The sequence below is a fragment of the Ruditapes philippinarum genome, unplaced genomic scaffold (genome assembly GCF_026571515.1).
Source record: "Ruditapes philippinarum isolate M1 unplaced genomic scaffold, ASM2657151v2 ctg1047_1_1_1_1, whole genome shotgun sequence".
Taxonomy (NCBI): Eukaryota; Metazoa; Mollusca; class Bivalvia; order Venerida; family Veneridae; genus Ruditapes; species Ruditapes philippinarum.
In genome coordinates this window covers 143,225-158,597 of record NW_026859122.1, presented here as the reverse complement: position 1 = coordinate 158,597, position 15,373 = coordinate 143,225, and the positions used below count along the sequence as shown (strand labels likewise).

At 31.5% G+C, this 15,373-nt stretch overlaps 1 protein-coding gene across 1 annotated transcript; it reads left to right on the top strand.

Annotated features, from left to right (window-relative positions):
* The first annotated feature begins 512 nt into the window (after positions 1-512).
* LOC132755323 (proton-coupled folate transporter-like) lies at positions 513-12,751 on the top strand. Its single transcript, XM_060746180.1, has 6 exons — positions 513-562; positions 4,239-5,181; positions 5,711-5,953; positions 10,497-10,580; positions 10,990-11,146; positions 11,682-12,751. The coding sequence occupies exons 2-6, from the start codon at positions 4,326-4,328 to the stop codon at positions 11,788-11,790; spliced, it is 1,449 nt and encodes a 482-aa protein (XP_060602163.1). The 5' UTR covers positions 513-562; positions 4,239-4,325; the 3' UTR covers positions 11,791-12,751.
* Positions 12,752-15,373: the final 2,622 nt, after the last annotated feature.

Genomic DNA, 15,373 nt, shown 5'->3' with positions numbered 1-15,373 from the left:
TATCATGGCCTCTTTATTTTACATTTTTTGATATTTTGACAGAACTTTGTTACTATAAGTACAATAAGGAATATATAAGGAAAAATACCTGGAAAATAAAAAATAGGCTAATGGAATATGATAAGTATTTGATATAGATATGACAATTAATTATACAATAGGGGTATATTGAAAATTGTCTAATATTGTTGTTATGAATACTTATTGCGCAAACTGACTTTTATTCATATTTTTTTATTTGGTTGTAATTGGGACTTGGGGGTAGCTAGGGTGTATACTCTGACTGGGGTGTCCCAGATCACAGTGGGCTATATGTCCTATGCTGATAATGTACACACAGTTATCTGATCAGGAAAGATATGTCTAATACATATGATTAGCCAGTATTTAATCTAGAGGATCAGCGATCTCGATCATAGCTGCTATTGGAAAGTTTATAATTTATAGCAGTTGTAATAAAAATCCGTTTATACGGAGTTTAGTGTCAGCCATTATGTAACGGCTTTAGACAGGTTCTATCCCTATCTAATGTCCCGAGACTTTGAACAGAAAAAGAAATCAAGTAGGTAATTTATTAGGCCATCCACCGAATATAAGAAGTAAATTAAATTAATATTATTTGAAAAACAGAACTGAACCATTTGTAAGAGTTGTCATAATGAAATAATTAAAAAAATAAAAAAAAATTCTTTCAAATACTAAGTTGGTTATTGTTCATTAGTAAGCGTTTACCCAGTTAAATTGGCCAAACCAATGTGCCAGGCTAGATGGTTACAGGTAAGGCCCCTACGATTACACGTTTAAACGGGTTCGTTTCGATTTTCATTCATAAACGTTTACGATATTGTTTACCGTTTAATCGAAATGACCACATTGTCTTACAAAATTTCTTAATCATTGCCTGTAATCATGGATTTTATCAATTCTAGTGGTTTATTCCAAAGTACCCTCCACACAGCAATTGCTCGTGACAAAATACATTTTTGGTAAAAAATGGGGTTACAATGCAAAAAATGTGTGCTGACTCAATCGTGATGAGCCCTGAACATTCTTTATTTGTACATGTGTAAAAAATAGAAGGAAAGACACCATTTGTCGACTTAAATACATGATGTGTATAGTACATAGAGGTATCACCGTTTAAACGGTATCGTTTCGGTTCTTAGCAATCGTGTAAACGTTTACAAAAAATTGTAAACGTGGGAGCCTTAGTTACAGGACAGACTCTTGGGGGTCAGATTCTGCCCCCAACGTGATATGCCCCTGTAAACACTGTTTCAAAACTATTTTAATATTTAAACACGAATGGGACTACTATTACAACGATAAAACTGGTTTTCAAACAATTTTTACATATATGAAAAAATATCATATACCATCAAGTCCCAATAAATGTCCCATTAGTGTTTAAGGTGATTCCACTTTGTCAGCCATGTTTGTTTTCACAAAGTCTGTCAAAAGTGAAAGTAGGCCAAAATTCATATAATAACAAAGCTCACGATGTAAAATGATGAGTCATTTGCATGTATGCTTCCAGGTTTATGTTTTAAGGACAATTAACAACCAAAATAAAAATGATATCAATAAGAATATTTACCTTGAATGTGCTATATTTCTGAAGACCAAGAACATTATGTTGCAAAGTTTTATATACATTTCATGAATGGCATAATCCATTTTAAAGTCTGCTTTAGTGCCAACAAAAGCTATTTTTTGCAGCAAATACAGAAATCTTTTAAAACTTAATTCCAAATAAATCAGTATCTCATGTCCTTCTAAGCACATGGCCTCCATTATTTTTTGTAAAAAAGTAGTGCAAGAAGACAATCACCATTTATACACAGGCGCTAGTCACATAATCAAATATTTTACATAACCGGTCTATATATGTATATAAAAATATATATCTTATTATAGTATATAGCCCATTTAAAACTTTAAAAAGTTTGTTTCAAGCACCTGTGCATTTTTAGCCTTATGAAGTACAATTAAAATGAAAACATAATCAGACTTTAAAATCTAACCTTTATATTGTGTAACAGTGAAGTGTGTCTGTTTGTCATGTACACAAGAAATAGGTAAATAATGTTTATTTTCATGGTACTCCTTTTTTTCACATGGCATGTAGGCCATGTTTTTTCAAGGTCAGATAAACTACTTTCCTAAGATTTAAGTTTTTGCAAGTTTTTTGTGTTTTCTGCAAAAAATAGCAATTGTCTGCACAGTAAAACTGACTTTAAACTGGATTTTGCCATTCATGATATGTGCATAAAACTTTACAACAGATTATACTTGGTCTTCAGAAATTTAGCACATTCAAGGTAAATTTTCTTATTGTTATCATTTTTATTTTTGTTAAAAATAGTCCTTTATACATAGAACTGGACGTGTACATGCAAATGGCTCATCATTTTACATTGTGAGCTTTGTTATTATATGAATTTTGGCCTACTTTCACGTTGGACAGACTAAGTGAAAACAAACATGGCTGACAAAGTGGAATAACCTTAAATAATAAAAAAGTTTTGATAGAGTGTTTACAGGGGCATATCACATGTGGGGGGGGGGGGGCAGAATCTGACCCCCAAACTGTGACTGTGTTAAGTTGAATGTGGTTGCTAATGTTTCTTATTATAAAATCTAAACAGTAGCATTATGTAAACAAAATTATAGATAAAATTAAATAAGAACAGATTTGAAGAGAGTTTTCCTGTTTTATATGCTACAGCAGAAGATGAAAATTGTGATCAGAATAAAAAAGTTTATGAGATGATTACCAAATGAAAACATGAATAATTACCATTTTTTCAATGCATGAGATTTAGAATCAGGGCAAAAACACCACTTTTGGGGAAGGGGCCTCAGCCTTTTTCTTGAGTGGAAAATATGCATGATTTTGGCATACTTTGGGAAAAGGGGTCTCAAATTTAACTAAAACTTTTAACAAGTTCTTCGAAATAGAAAAGCAAAAAGCACTGGGAAATACTAATAAGGCAGTAAAAAGACACCATCATTTAATTTTGTTCTAAATTCTTTGGGAAATTTCAAAAGACTGGGGAATTTTGAGGCCCAAACTAGGGAAAAAAGAGGCTAGTTTGGTTAGGGAAGCAGCCTATATTCGGCCTCTACAAAGAAGAGTTTTTTGGCCCTGAGAATATTTTAATATCATTGTGATTAAAGTTGAATGAAGGTAGGGTAAGTGATTTTGAGACTAAATGTGTGAGGCAACTTGTTATATGGTCCTCTGTCAAGTTTATTCAAATTACAACTAAAGCTAGAAATATCTTTAATAACCATCTACTTTGTAATAGGATTATTCATCCCATGTTTAAGTGTGAGCATCTTTAAATGATCTTTTAAGTTTGCTAATAAGATGGTTGAACACTTGAATGAGAACCTAGAGCTAAAATTAGAATTAATTTCTGAGCTAATAAATGCATCATCACCAGACTTGCCATATCATTTGTTGGTCCTCTATTAGATTTTTTCAGAACAATTTGGTTGGTAACTTTTAGGGCCAGATTAAGTGCTTGAAATAGAAATACATGTATGTTTCAGTCAATGGCAAATTCTTACCAATCTTACTTGTTAACATCTTACAAATTTATACAAATTGAAGGGACTTCTAACATTGAAAATAAGAAAATTTCAAACATTTTACAATTAACAGAGCTTAATAATGCTTATTGTCTATTGTGTACTGTTATCCCCAATTCCTTCAGATTTAGACTAAACTTAAAAGCATTTAATTCTGGACAACACAAGTTTATTTCAATCATGCCCCTTGGATAAAAATTGCCAGACTTGGGATCACATTTGTTACATAGACTAGTAAAGGAAAAAAATTATTTTTTTTTTGAGGAAAAAACCAACATGGCCCAGAAATTAGATATTTTGTTTTAAGCATAACCTTGTGGTCCTCAACAAAAGTTTATGTATAGTTATTATTAGGACAGTCTGTAATCATTTGTAAACAACATAATAATTCTCAAATAAAAGGCAAGCCAGGGTATTTGTTTCATCCATTTTACACTATATGTTCATTAATAATACAAGATCATGAAAAAAGAAAGAACTGTTGACCTGAAAGTAAGTATGCAGCAGATAGGCCATGATCTTAGCTGTAATAAGATGTATCAAGGGCTTGATGCCAAACAGCTATAACTCCTTCTTCATGTCATATGAGTTAAAACTCTTGCCAAGCCTTCAGTATTATTGTATGTTAACTTTTTTTCCAGGTCCCAGAGATTCTGAGAGAAGTTAAAAAGTTGAAGAATTTGAAACGTTTAACCACAAGTAAAAAAAAAAAGAACCATTTCTCAACCATGGCTTACATTATTAAGATACGGTCACACAAGTTTGACATGAAGTCAATTACAGTCGAACCAGTGATGTTTCTGTACATGTTTACAGTATTCTTATCTAACTTGACATTCCAGGCTCTAGTATATGACAAAGTTTGTAAAGAACATTACAATTCAACAATATGTTCACAACTAGGCAATATAACATATAAAGAAGAAGAGGATGTTGTACAGAAGGAAACATCAACATGGCTGTTATATAATAACCTTGCTATGGGATTGCCCTCACTGTTTAGTGTAGTATTGTTCCTAGGTCCCTGGGGAGACACAGTTAATAGAAAAATACCAGTTATCTGCCCCTTAGTAGGTTCATTTTTAGTTTCAGTTAGTAACATGATAAATTCCGTTTATATGGATGCACCTCTTGTGTATTTACTATTTGGACAGTTTCTAAATGGACTTCTTGGAGGTTTTATAGCAGCATTAATGTCAATGTATAGTTACATCGCCTATGTGTCATCTCCGTCTTACCGTACCATAAAGATAGGAATACTAGAAGGTATGATATTCCTGTCAGCAACTGTTGGCACAGCAATATCAGGTGTGATCCTCGATAAGACAAGTTATGTATTTGTGTTTAGTTTTCTAGCAGGATTAATGATGCTTGCTTTAATATATACAATTGTTTGGGTAGACAGCATTCCCTCTGAACAGACTCTGGATGCTAACAGTGACAGAAAAAGTAGTTGCAGATCATTGTTTCTTGATACCATAAAAGATGCATTCATGTGCGTGTATCAGAGCCGCAGGAACGAGAACTTTTTAAACCTGGCATTAGCAATTTTTATCATATTTATCCTGATGTTGGTGTCAATAGGTATGTATAACATTAAACAATATATTTTAAATTTAAAATAACAAATTATTTTGGCGGGTTTTCTCTATTATTACATGTTAAATTATATACTTAAACATTAAACATTAACTTAATTATTTAATAAAAGTTATTATCATGTACAATGTAGTATCAGTAGGTATATAAAACTTTAACATAAATGCAGTGTTAAAGAATCATTTCTCTACATTACTAAGTTTATATAATATCCATTATTTAAAGGACTTAATAATGCTTAACCAGATAATAATTTGAAAAATATTAAAGAATTTGGGGATTTGTAATTCAAGAACACATGTGCTAAAAATGTTTTTTTGTGTGTGTGTTGTTTTACACTTTTGCTCTAACTGCTAATGCACTATGAAATACGCAGACAAATGGAAGATTCTTGAAAGGTCCATGACCTTTAGTGTATTCTTGTTTATACAGTTTGTTTTATGATTTTGCAGGCATCATGGAGCTACATTACACATTTTTATCACATCAATTTTTATACCCTTCTCTCATGTAGGTGAGATTGACATTTTACTGATTTATACTCGTAACCGACCTTTTAACTGGTCACAGACAACTCTAGGACTGTACGACGGTTTAGAATCATTCCTACGAGGTATAGCGGTACTAACATTCCTTCCACTTCTGAAGAGGAAATTTGGAGTAAGAGATACTATGATACTAGTAGTAGGACTTGTTTCAAAGACAGCTAGCCTCATTGTTCTCGGATTGGGAAGATCAACAGTTGTGCTTTTTATAGGTTTGTTTTCTTTGATTAAATATTTCAACAAAACACAATAACTGTGGTTTCTGGTTAATTGGTTACCATTGACTTGAATCACAGGCCCCACAGTGTAGCATACAGTGTAGCAATACAATGTGACCTTGATGCCATTTTTGGCATCATTTCCAAGACAACTTATGCTCAATTTGAAAAAAAGAAAATAGCCATTAGTATCTTATTTCTGTACCAATTTCTTTGGTATATTTTCTTTGGTATATGCACCAGTCTACGGGGGAAATTATAAGCTTGCAGCAGAATATTGTATCTCCTTCAGTATATAAGCTGTTTAATCAAACAATTTGTATAACCTTGGTAGTTATTTGTATAGGAGTGGACGTGGTATTGCTACACTGTTATATGAATCATGTCAGGAATTATGTATTGTCTTATGTGACGCAGATTTTCAGCTATTTAATGTAAGGTTTATGATTATACTCATGTGCCTGTTCTAGGCTGAAATAATGCACACGCATTTAAGGTATATCTCCACAAGTAAAATTTGTCTTACATTATGACTTACTTTGACTGTGTTGGTATGGCATAAAACCAAAAAAAAGATACAAATGTTTTATATCACAGTAAGATACCAGTCACAGATAATACACTTTTGTTTCATTTGATCTAACAATGTATATTGTATATTTTATAACTTTATATTTTGCAGTATAAAATATCTGAACAAGGTAAAAAACATAAAATATTGAGTTAGACTTACAATGTATTTCTCTTTTAATAGTGTGTTTTCATTTATCTATACATAATCTATACTGGTATGTCTAATACATTGTAAGGACAAGAATTTTGAAAGAATTAAAGACATAAATAGCTTTTTCTGTGTGGCACTCTCTATCTGTTCTAATAGAAAGAAACCTGGATCTATCTTGATATTAGAGGAGGTTTGAGATAGGGTGCCATCGAAAGATGGTGTTAGCAGATATATTCCTATAATAATTCCATAAAAAAAACCTTGAGACGTTGTTAAAGGGGAGGGGGGCCTTTGTGGCTTAGTGGTTAAGGTCACTTCAAACCACTTACCCTTCACTACTGTGGGCTCAAATCCCAACAGGGACTTAAGATTCTTTCTTAATCTTATGAGGAACATCCAGGATTCTACTCCGGTGCCTTTCATGCCTAAAATAATGCTCAGAATTATACTGGAGATCTTCCTCCATCAGTTAACCATGACAACAAAACTAACATTTATGATGTTTAGTCAGTAACACAGAATTTATTCTGGTACAACATTACTGATTATAAAAGTTTTTGTCTACTGATTTTATTTTCAATTACAAATGTAATCTACTTTTCAACCATGACATTATAAGCTAAATCAAAATATAAAGATAAAAAGCTATCTTAAAGCTGACTTCTTCATTTTTTTTTTTTATTATAAGATGGGCATGTACATTGCTTTGGACAATTTTATGATTATATTAAAAACTGTGTGATGACTATTATAACAGCAATGATTTAAAGAAAAAATATTTTTAAGAGTTAATACAGCTTATAAGCCTGCTTGCTGCAAGTGAATATATCATGTGACTACAGTGCAGACCAAGATCAGCTGGTACATCCATGCAGTCTGATCATGGTCTGCACTGTTTGCTATTCAGTCATTAGATATTTTGAAATTTTCCCTAAAAATGCTGAATAGTTTGTCTGGAATAAAGACAGACATGTTTGTTTAAGATATTCAGTTCAGTAAGTAATTAATGTACATATATATAGTTATCATGTTTATTGTGTCGCCTTGAAAAAGGCGATATGTAGGGGTTACGTTTGTCTGTGTCGGTGTCGGCATCCCCTTAAGCTTTCTGGAGCATAAGTCAGTCATTATAAGTCGGATTGACTTCAAACTTATAAATTTTCGTACTTTATTTTTGTCCAGGCCATTTCTCATAAATTATAAAAGCTATAGACTTGAAACTTCATAGGATGATGGATTTTATTGATAAGAAGAGCAGTGCACAGAAACTGCTGCTCTGCACTTCTTATTTTTTGAGTTATTGCCCTTTGTTAATTTTCATATTTCATTTTTGTCCTGGCCATTTCTCCTAAACTATATTGTTCACAAGGCGACACATCCGACTTGCAGAGTTCTAGTACTATTTTTTATTATAAGAAACCTGAAGACCAAAACGCTTTTCCTTTTTCTGATCTTATCTATGACTCTTAATTACATTTGAGCTGTTTTACAATGTAAACAGAATATCTTTTCAGAAGAGCATTTGTTTGTATCCAGTGAATGTGCACTATATTACACTAAATGACTTAATCCATGATATCTTGAAAATGTTTGTCTTTTATGTATTCTTGTTCGCTATATCTTTATACTATTATGTATTATATAATTATATTATATACATGTACCAACAATTAATATCTCATTCAAATTCAAACAGTGTGATATGACTTGTATTTCACTGATTTTTTTTTTCACTATCTAATTGAAAATCATATTATGGCATATTGATATATACATGTATTGCACACAAAAGCAATCATTATGGTATATTTTATTTCAATCACCAAAATAAAGTACAGTTTAGTGTGTATTGTCCTTCATTTTAGCTAAAAGATTTTTAAAAGATACACATGTACACACTTGATGTATTTGAAATAAATACATTTTTGTGCAGCAGAAAAAAAAACATGGGTACACAACTGTAGATCTTGATTTTATACATAGATTACACTAATGGACTTTTACTGATGCCAACAGAGAAACCAAATATCTAGCATTTATTTGGATTCTCAACTGTTTGCTTAAAGTATACTAGTAATTCCAGTAATTTGCTAGTATAGTGCTCCTCTGAACAAAACCTTTTTGGTTAAATAGTCTTAACTTGGAAACATGTGAATTGATAACATTAAAACTTTGTATATGGATGCATCTTGATGAGTTGTGCCTGCCACACCCATTTTTAGCTAGACTATACGAAGTATATGGAGAGCTGTCCTACTCGCCCCGGCGTCCGCGTCCAGATTAAAGTTTTGGTGCAGTAAAATATTTTTCACTATAACTTTGTCATTTCGTAAGGTATCAACTTCAAACTTCAAATATATGTTCCTTATCATCAACCACATCTTATGTGACAAGGTTCATAACTCTAGCACCAATCTTTTCAGATTTATCTCCCCTTGAACTTAGAATTTTCCTTAAAAAATACTATTTTTTACTGTTACTTCTTTATTTCTGAAGGGATCAACCTCATACTTCAAATATATGTACCTTATCATCATCCCCATCTTATGTGACAAGGTTCATAACTCTAGCACCAATATTTTCAGATTTATCTCCCCTTGAACTTAGAATTTTCCTTAAAAAGTACTATTTTTTACTGTAACTTATTTATTTCTAAAGGGATCAACTTCATACTTCAAATAAATGTACCTTATCATCATCCCCATCTTATGTGACAAGGTTCATAACTCTAGCACCAATATTGCAAGAATTATCTCCCCATCAACTTAGATTTTTTTACTAGAAAAATGTTATTTTTTACTATAACTTTTTTAGTTTTAAAGGTATCTACCTCAAACTTCCAATACTTATTCCTTATAATCAATTGTATTTTATGTGACAATGTTCATAACTCTTGAAGTAATATTTACAGATTTATCTCTCTTTGAACTTAGGATTTTCTTTAAGAAATATTATAACTTTGTTACTTTTTAAGGTATCTACTTCAAACTTCAAATATATACTTCTTATCATTACATACATGTTGTGTGACAAGGTTCATAACTCTAGCGTGACTATTTCTAGAATTATTTCCCTTGATCTTGAAATTTATTTTAACAAATGTTATTTTTTTACTATAACTTAATACATAATTATACATAATTGATTTTTCTTTCATAGTTTTGTCCTCCTTACTGCGTCCAGTATTTTATTAGTCGAGCTTGGCTGTCTCCTGTGACAGCTCTTGTTAGGTCAAAGGTCAAGGTCACTGGAATGTGTAATAAGAAAAAATAAAACTGGCCATTAAATTAAAGTGCATTGACATTGGAACTTTAAACTTTGTATGTATATGTACCTGTCACAACTATTGTCAGGTCAAGGTCAGTTGACCTGTTAAAATGAAACATAAAACTGGTATTGACCACAGAACTATAAACTTAGTGTGTAGATGCACCATGATGAGTTTTTTTCAGCTGTACCCTGTTTAGGGTCAAAGAACCAAAGGTCAAGGTTAAAATGACATTTTATTCAAATTATCTCTTTATTAAGTAAGTTTGCAATTAGCTGCACAGCACTGAGAAAAGTGAAGTGCTCTGCTTTTGTTTTTAATGGTAAGAAAATGTCAGGTTTTTACAGCTTATCATTTAAGCGCATCTATGAGAAAGACTTTTTTTAGGAAGTAATACAGTATCAGTACCAGCACTTTTATATATTCATCATAGTTTGAATAAATACACACTGTCAAACAAAAATGTATATAATAGTAAGTCATTGTATCACATCAATTCAATATGCCATACATTTGTATCTAATATATTGTACATTTATATAAAGGTGCCACATCTGGTGTTCTGCAAGGATTTAGTTCTGCTGGAATCAGATCTATGACTTCAGGAATGGTCTCCAGCAATGAGCAAGGTAAATTCCCAAACCTTAAATCAGCTGAAATGAAAATGTTCAAATTAAACTAAAATTTAAACCAATGGATAGATAATGGCATGACAACTTGTTATAATATTTTTAATTTCATGTGGTAATTTTCAAAGTTTTGCAGTTTAATATATTATATGAGCCGCGTCATGACAAAACCAACATAATGGGTTTGCGACCAGCATGGATCCAGACCAGCCTGCGCATCCGCGCAGTCTGATCAGGATCCATGCTGTTCGCTATCACTTTCTATACTTGTAATAGAGTTGGTAAGCGAACAGCATGGATCCTGATCAGACTGCGGGGATCTGCAGGCTGGTCTGAATCCATGCTGGTCGCAAACCCATTATGTTGGTTTTGTCGTGACGTGGCTCTATTATATTTTCTCATATTTCAGCAAAGTTGTTCAGTTTGATTGGTATGTTTGAGAGTGTGTCAACTCTGGCAGCAACCAGTTTGTTTAACACAGTGTATACTGCTACCATAGACTTCTACCCAGGATTTTGTTTTCTGATGGCAGCTGTCCTTTCTGGTATATGTATATTTATAGCATGGTGAGTAGTCTACCAGACTAGGGGAGATAAAATTTTATTATTTTATCATCTTTTTTTTTTACATAATGCTATGGATGTCCGTGGTTAAGTGGTTCAGTTTATTTACCACAAACTACTTGCCCTTCTGTGCTGTGGGTTCGAATCTGTCTGGGTCTTTGGATTTTTTTCATGTGAGGAAGCTATCCAGCTAGATTATGGAATGTTGGGGATTTTACTCAGGTGTACATTCGTACCTGAAATAATGCACTTAGGGGCATCTGAGGTCTTCCTCCACCAGTAAAGCTGGAAAGTTACCATATGACTTAAAGGTTTGGTGGGACGTGCAATGTTGGTAAAGGACATTTTCTTTTTATGTCTTTAAGCCTCAGATGTTACCTCCCATTCCACATATCAAAGCCAGCTTCGGTCATAGACAAGGATGGAGGTATGGAAGCCATTCAGGAATAGTTGAATTCAAGAATTACAAAATTTTTAAAAAAAGTTGATATTATTATAATCAATTACAGAAATTATTTAATTATTATTTAATTTTCAGCATTTTACACATAAAAGTATCCAAGAATACAGCTGGTAACTATGATACGTTACAGAATGAGACAGTTCAAGATGTTCCTGTAGGTACAGACAATGAAGTTCAATCCTAGATACTTACAGCATTTGTTGATTGCAAATTGTTAACCTGCGATAAGGCTTTGCCACCAGTATAGAGCCAGGCCAACTTACACATCACATCTGTGTAGTCTGACCAGGCTCTATACTGTTGGCAGCTCAGTTTTTGAAATTTGATATTGAAATTTCTTAAACTTCAAACAGAGTGTTCTAAATTTAAAGCTACATGCCTCCAGATGAGACAAAATATTTCAATAAAATCGAACTTGAGAAAAATGTACTAAGATGTTAAGAAAAGTAAAAAGTTTCAAGATTCAAGTAATATTTTACATGTTATGTGCGATCAGTGACTGATTTTTCAGTATTTACAACCACATTTCTACTGCGTTACTTACACAGTAAGGGCATTTTATGCATATTTTGACCTTTTTTTAGTAATTTACATGGTTTGAAAGTGTCATTGATAGTGTGTAAATTGCTTCCTTTTGGTTACTTCACAATATTATACATTCGTATACATTTTCAAAATTTTCATGAAAATTAGTGTGAATCTGAAGGCGTGCTGCTTTAAATCAAGACAAATTCATTACACAAAGTCAGCAGGTAAAGGGTTGATTTATCATCTCAAAAATGTTGATCTCTATAGGCTGGCATTAGCCTCTAAATAAGCAATTTATTTATTAAAGCTGTATGCCTCAAAATTCAGCCTAAATTTAATATGGTAAGAAAATTAAACTTGAGAAAAAATGTACTAAGATTTCATGAAAAGTAAACAGATCTTAGATTCAAGTAATAATTTACATGTTATGTGTGATTAGGGAATGATTTTGCATTTTTTGTAACCATATTTCTGCTGTGTTACTAACTCATTAAGAGCTATTTTTGCTTATTTTGACCTCTTTTTGGTAATTTATGTTGATTTAAGTGCTGTTTACAATGTATAAATTATTCTTTGTTCACTTCACATTATTTTACTTTAAAATACATTTTTGATTTTGTTTTATGAAACATGAATCTGTTGGTATGCTGCTTTAAAGATTTAAACTGCACACCAAAAGGTCAGTGAAAATCTTTTTTAAAAAAATCAAACTGAAGAAAAATATAGGAATAGATGAAGAAAAGTATCTATATTCACAATCCAAGTGCATATTGGCATACATTTATGTGAAATGACATACTATTAAGTATTTTTATCACCATATGATTCCTTCTTTACTCATAGAATAAGAGCAACATGTATATCTACGTGATAGGACATCTCATGTTCATTTCCGTGGATAGCAAGTGCCTTATACAGGATTAAATTTGTAAAACTATTGTTTGTACACTTGAGGTTTTTACAAATTAGCTGTTGTTTTTTTATTATCACAATAAACATTAGCAGCTTTGAAGTATGTCAATGTTACTTGCAGAAGAAAATAAAGAAAAATAATCTTTCTGGTGTGAATTAGTACTTTAAAATACTGAGAGATTTACCGAGTGTGATGAACTCCAAAAACTCTCATCATTTGATTAATTTTAAGACTTAAAGATCCTGTAACACATTTTTTTCATGGTTTTATTTCATAAATATGATGCTCAAATTAAGATTTGTTCTATATTGTAAGTTCCAATAAGCATTATTTATAAAGATATTACCGAATTTAATATTTCATGTAAATAAAGGAAGCTAATTAGAAATTTATTTTTTATAAATTCTAAGTCAAACTTTCCCATAAGAAATGAATGCATATAAATTATTGATTAAATATAATGTGCACAAATATTTGCTGTACACATTTTCCAAATTCTTTTATGTTTGAAAATTGTTTTATTTGCATAATTATGTACATATATATTTTCTGCAAGTGTGGTATACAAACACAGTAACAATATCAATCACAAAACATACAGGATCTTTAAGAAATCATTCTGGACTATATTCGGGTATCATATCAGCATTTCACAATTATTTAGATACTGATGTTCAAGCAGATACTAATATGAAAACAAGTACTAATGCTCAAACAAGTACTTATGTACAAGCAAGTACTAATGTACAAGGAAGTACTTATGTACAAGAAAGCACTAATGTGCAAGCAAGTACTAATATACAAGCCAGTACTAATGTCACTATGTGCAAACAAATACTAATGCACAAACAAGTACTAATGTACAAACAAGTACTAACGTACAAGCAAGCACTAATGTACAAGCAATTTAGAAAAAATATGTCGGACAGCTTCATACACACTTGTTGATACACATTAGCCCACCCCGTATATATTTATTTATGTAATTATGTTAAACCAAAGTTAATGATGAAGTTTGTTATGTTTATACTTGCTGCTTAATTTCTTCTTTTTAATGATTGATTATATTATTGATTCTTTTGTAATGATTTATTTGTTGTACAATGAATTAATGTATTTTTTTGTCAAATATTTTTATAATCTGCCAGATCTTCTGAAAAAAAGCTTTTTATGATGTCACCTTTTTAAATACAGTACATGCTTATATTTTTGCTTTCTTATTAGGCAATGTTTTCTGTGAAAGTTATTACCAGTTTATGGCGTTTTTTTGTTGTTTTTTGTGTTACTTGAAAGTAATGTTGACTACACAGTATTGTTATATTGATATTAAACTTCCTTGTACTCACAATGGACTGTCCTGAATTTAATTCCAGACATGTCCAATACACAATTATCACAAGGCACAGGTTAAATATTCTCAATCATAACTTTGTCAAATTATTTCAGTTAAGCAGATATTACTCACTCAAATTATAAGGGTACATTATTTTGTAATGTTCGATTATATGATTGGTAATAATTCATTAAGGTACCAGTTATACAATCAAAATGAAATTGATTAAAGTTTAAGCTTTTTAGAAATATTAAGATGCATATAAATCAAGGCTTGTGTAGCTTGTAGGGTATGATTGTTATATAGTCTATGGACAGTTTTATAACAAATTAAAGAAATCTCAATAAGCCTATGTCACAAAAGAATACCGAAACAAACAATTATCCTCTATACATTCCTTATGTAGCGCCTCAACAAATTGTTAATATATTATTGTTTCAGATGTTTATGTACAATGTTTTGGGCGGCATAACTAAGGTATTTTAGTGAAAACTTTGCTAAGAAATTTTTCCCTTCACTGCCATTTGTTTGAATCACATCAGGGACTTCAGATATTTTTCATGTATGGGCTCTTTGTGCCTGAAAAAAATGCTCAGAGGATAACTTGACCCACCAGAATAGCTAGAAATTTACAGTTTCAGAGTAACTTAAAACCCATCTCAAAACGAGCAATATATGTTAAGTACTTTTAGTTTTTGTCCTCCATAATGATAGACAAATATACAGACCCCTGTAAACAAGGTTCGAAGGTGTGAGTTAGTGTTATTTTTTACATAATTAGTACTTTATTTGTAAACTTAATGTTTAAATTCATATAAGTGTTCAGAATTGTTCAAGAAAGAAGTAAATTTACATGATCAAATGTTATTAAATGAAACACATGCATCACACTTTGATTTGTGTTATTATCTATGTCAAGTATGTAAACATTCCAGTTTATGTTCATAAATATCTGAACAATTCATATAAATCAGTGGTGTTTTCATTTCTGGA

What these genes read in the sequence shown, in the direction of transcription:
- LOC132755323 (XM_060746180.1), top strand. Translation starts at nt 4,326, where the DNA reads ATGGCTTACATTATTAAGATACGGTCACACAAGTTTGACATGAAGTCA. An exon ending in CCTGATGTTGGTGTCAATAG is followed by an intron (nt 5,182 to 5,710) that starts GTATGTATAACA and finishes TCTCTCATGTAG; the next exon opens with GTGAGATTGACATTTTACTG. An exon ending in AACAGTTGTGCTTTTTATAG is followed by an intron (nt 5,954 to 10,496) that starts GTTTGTTTTCTT and finishes ATTTATATAAAG; the next exon opens with GTGCCACATCTGGTGTTCTG.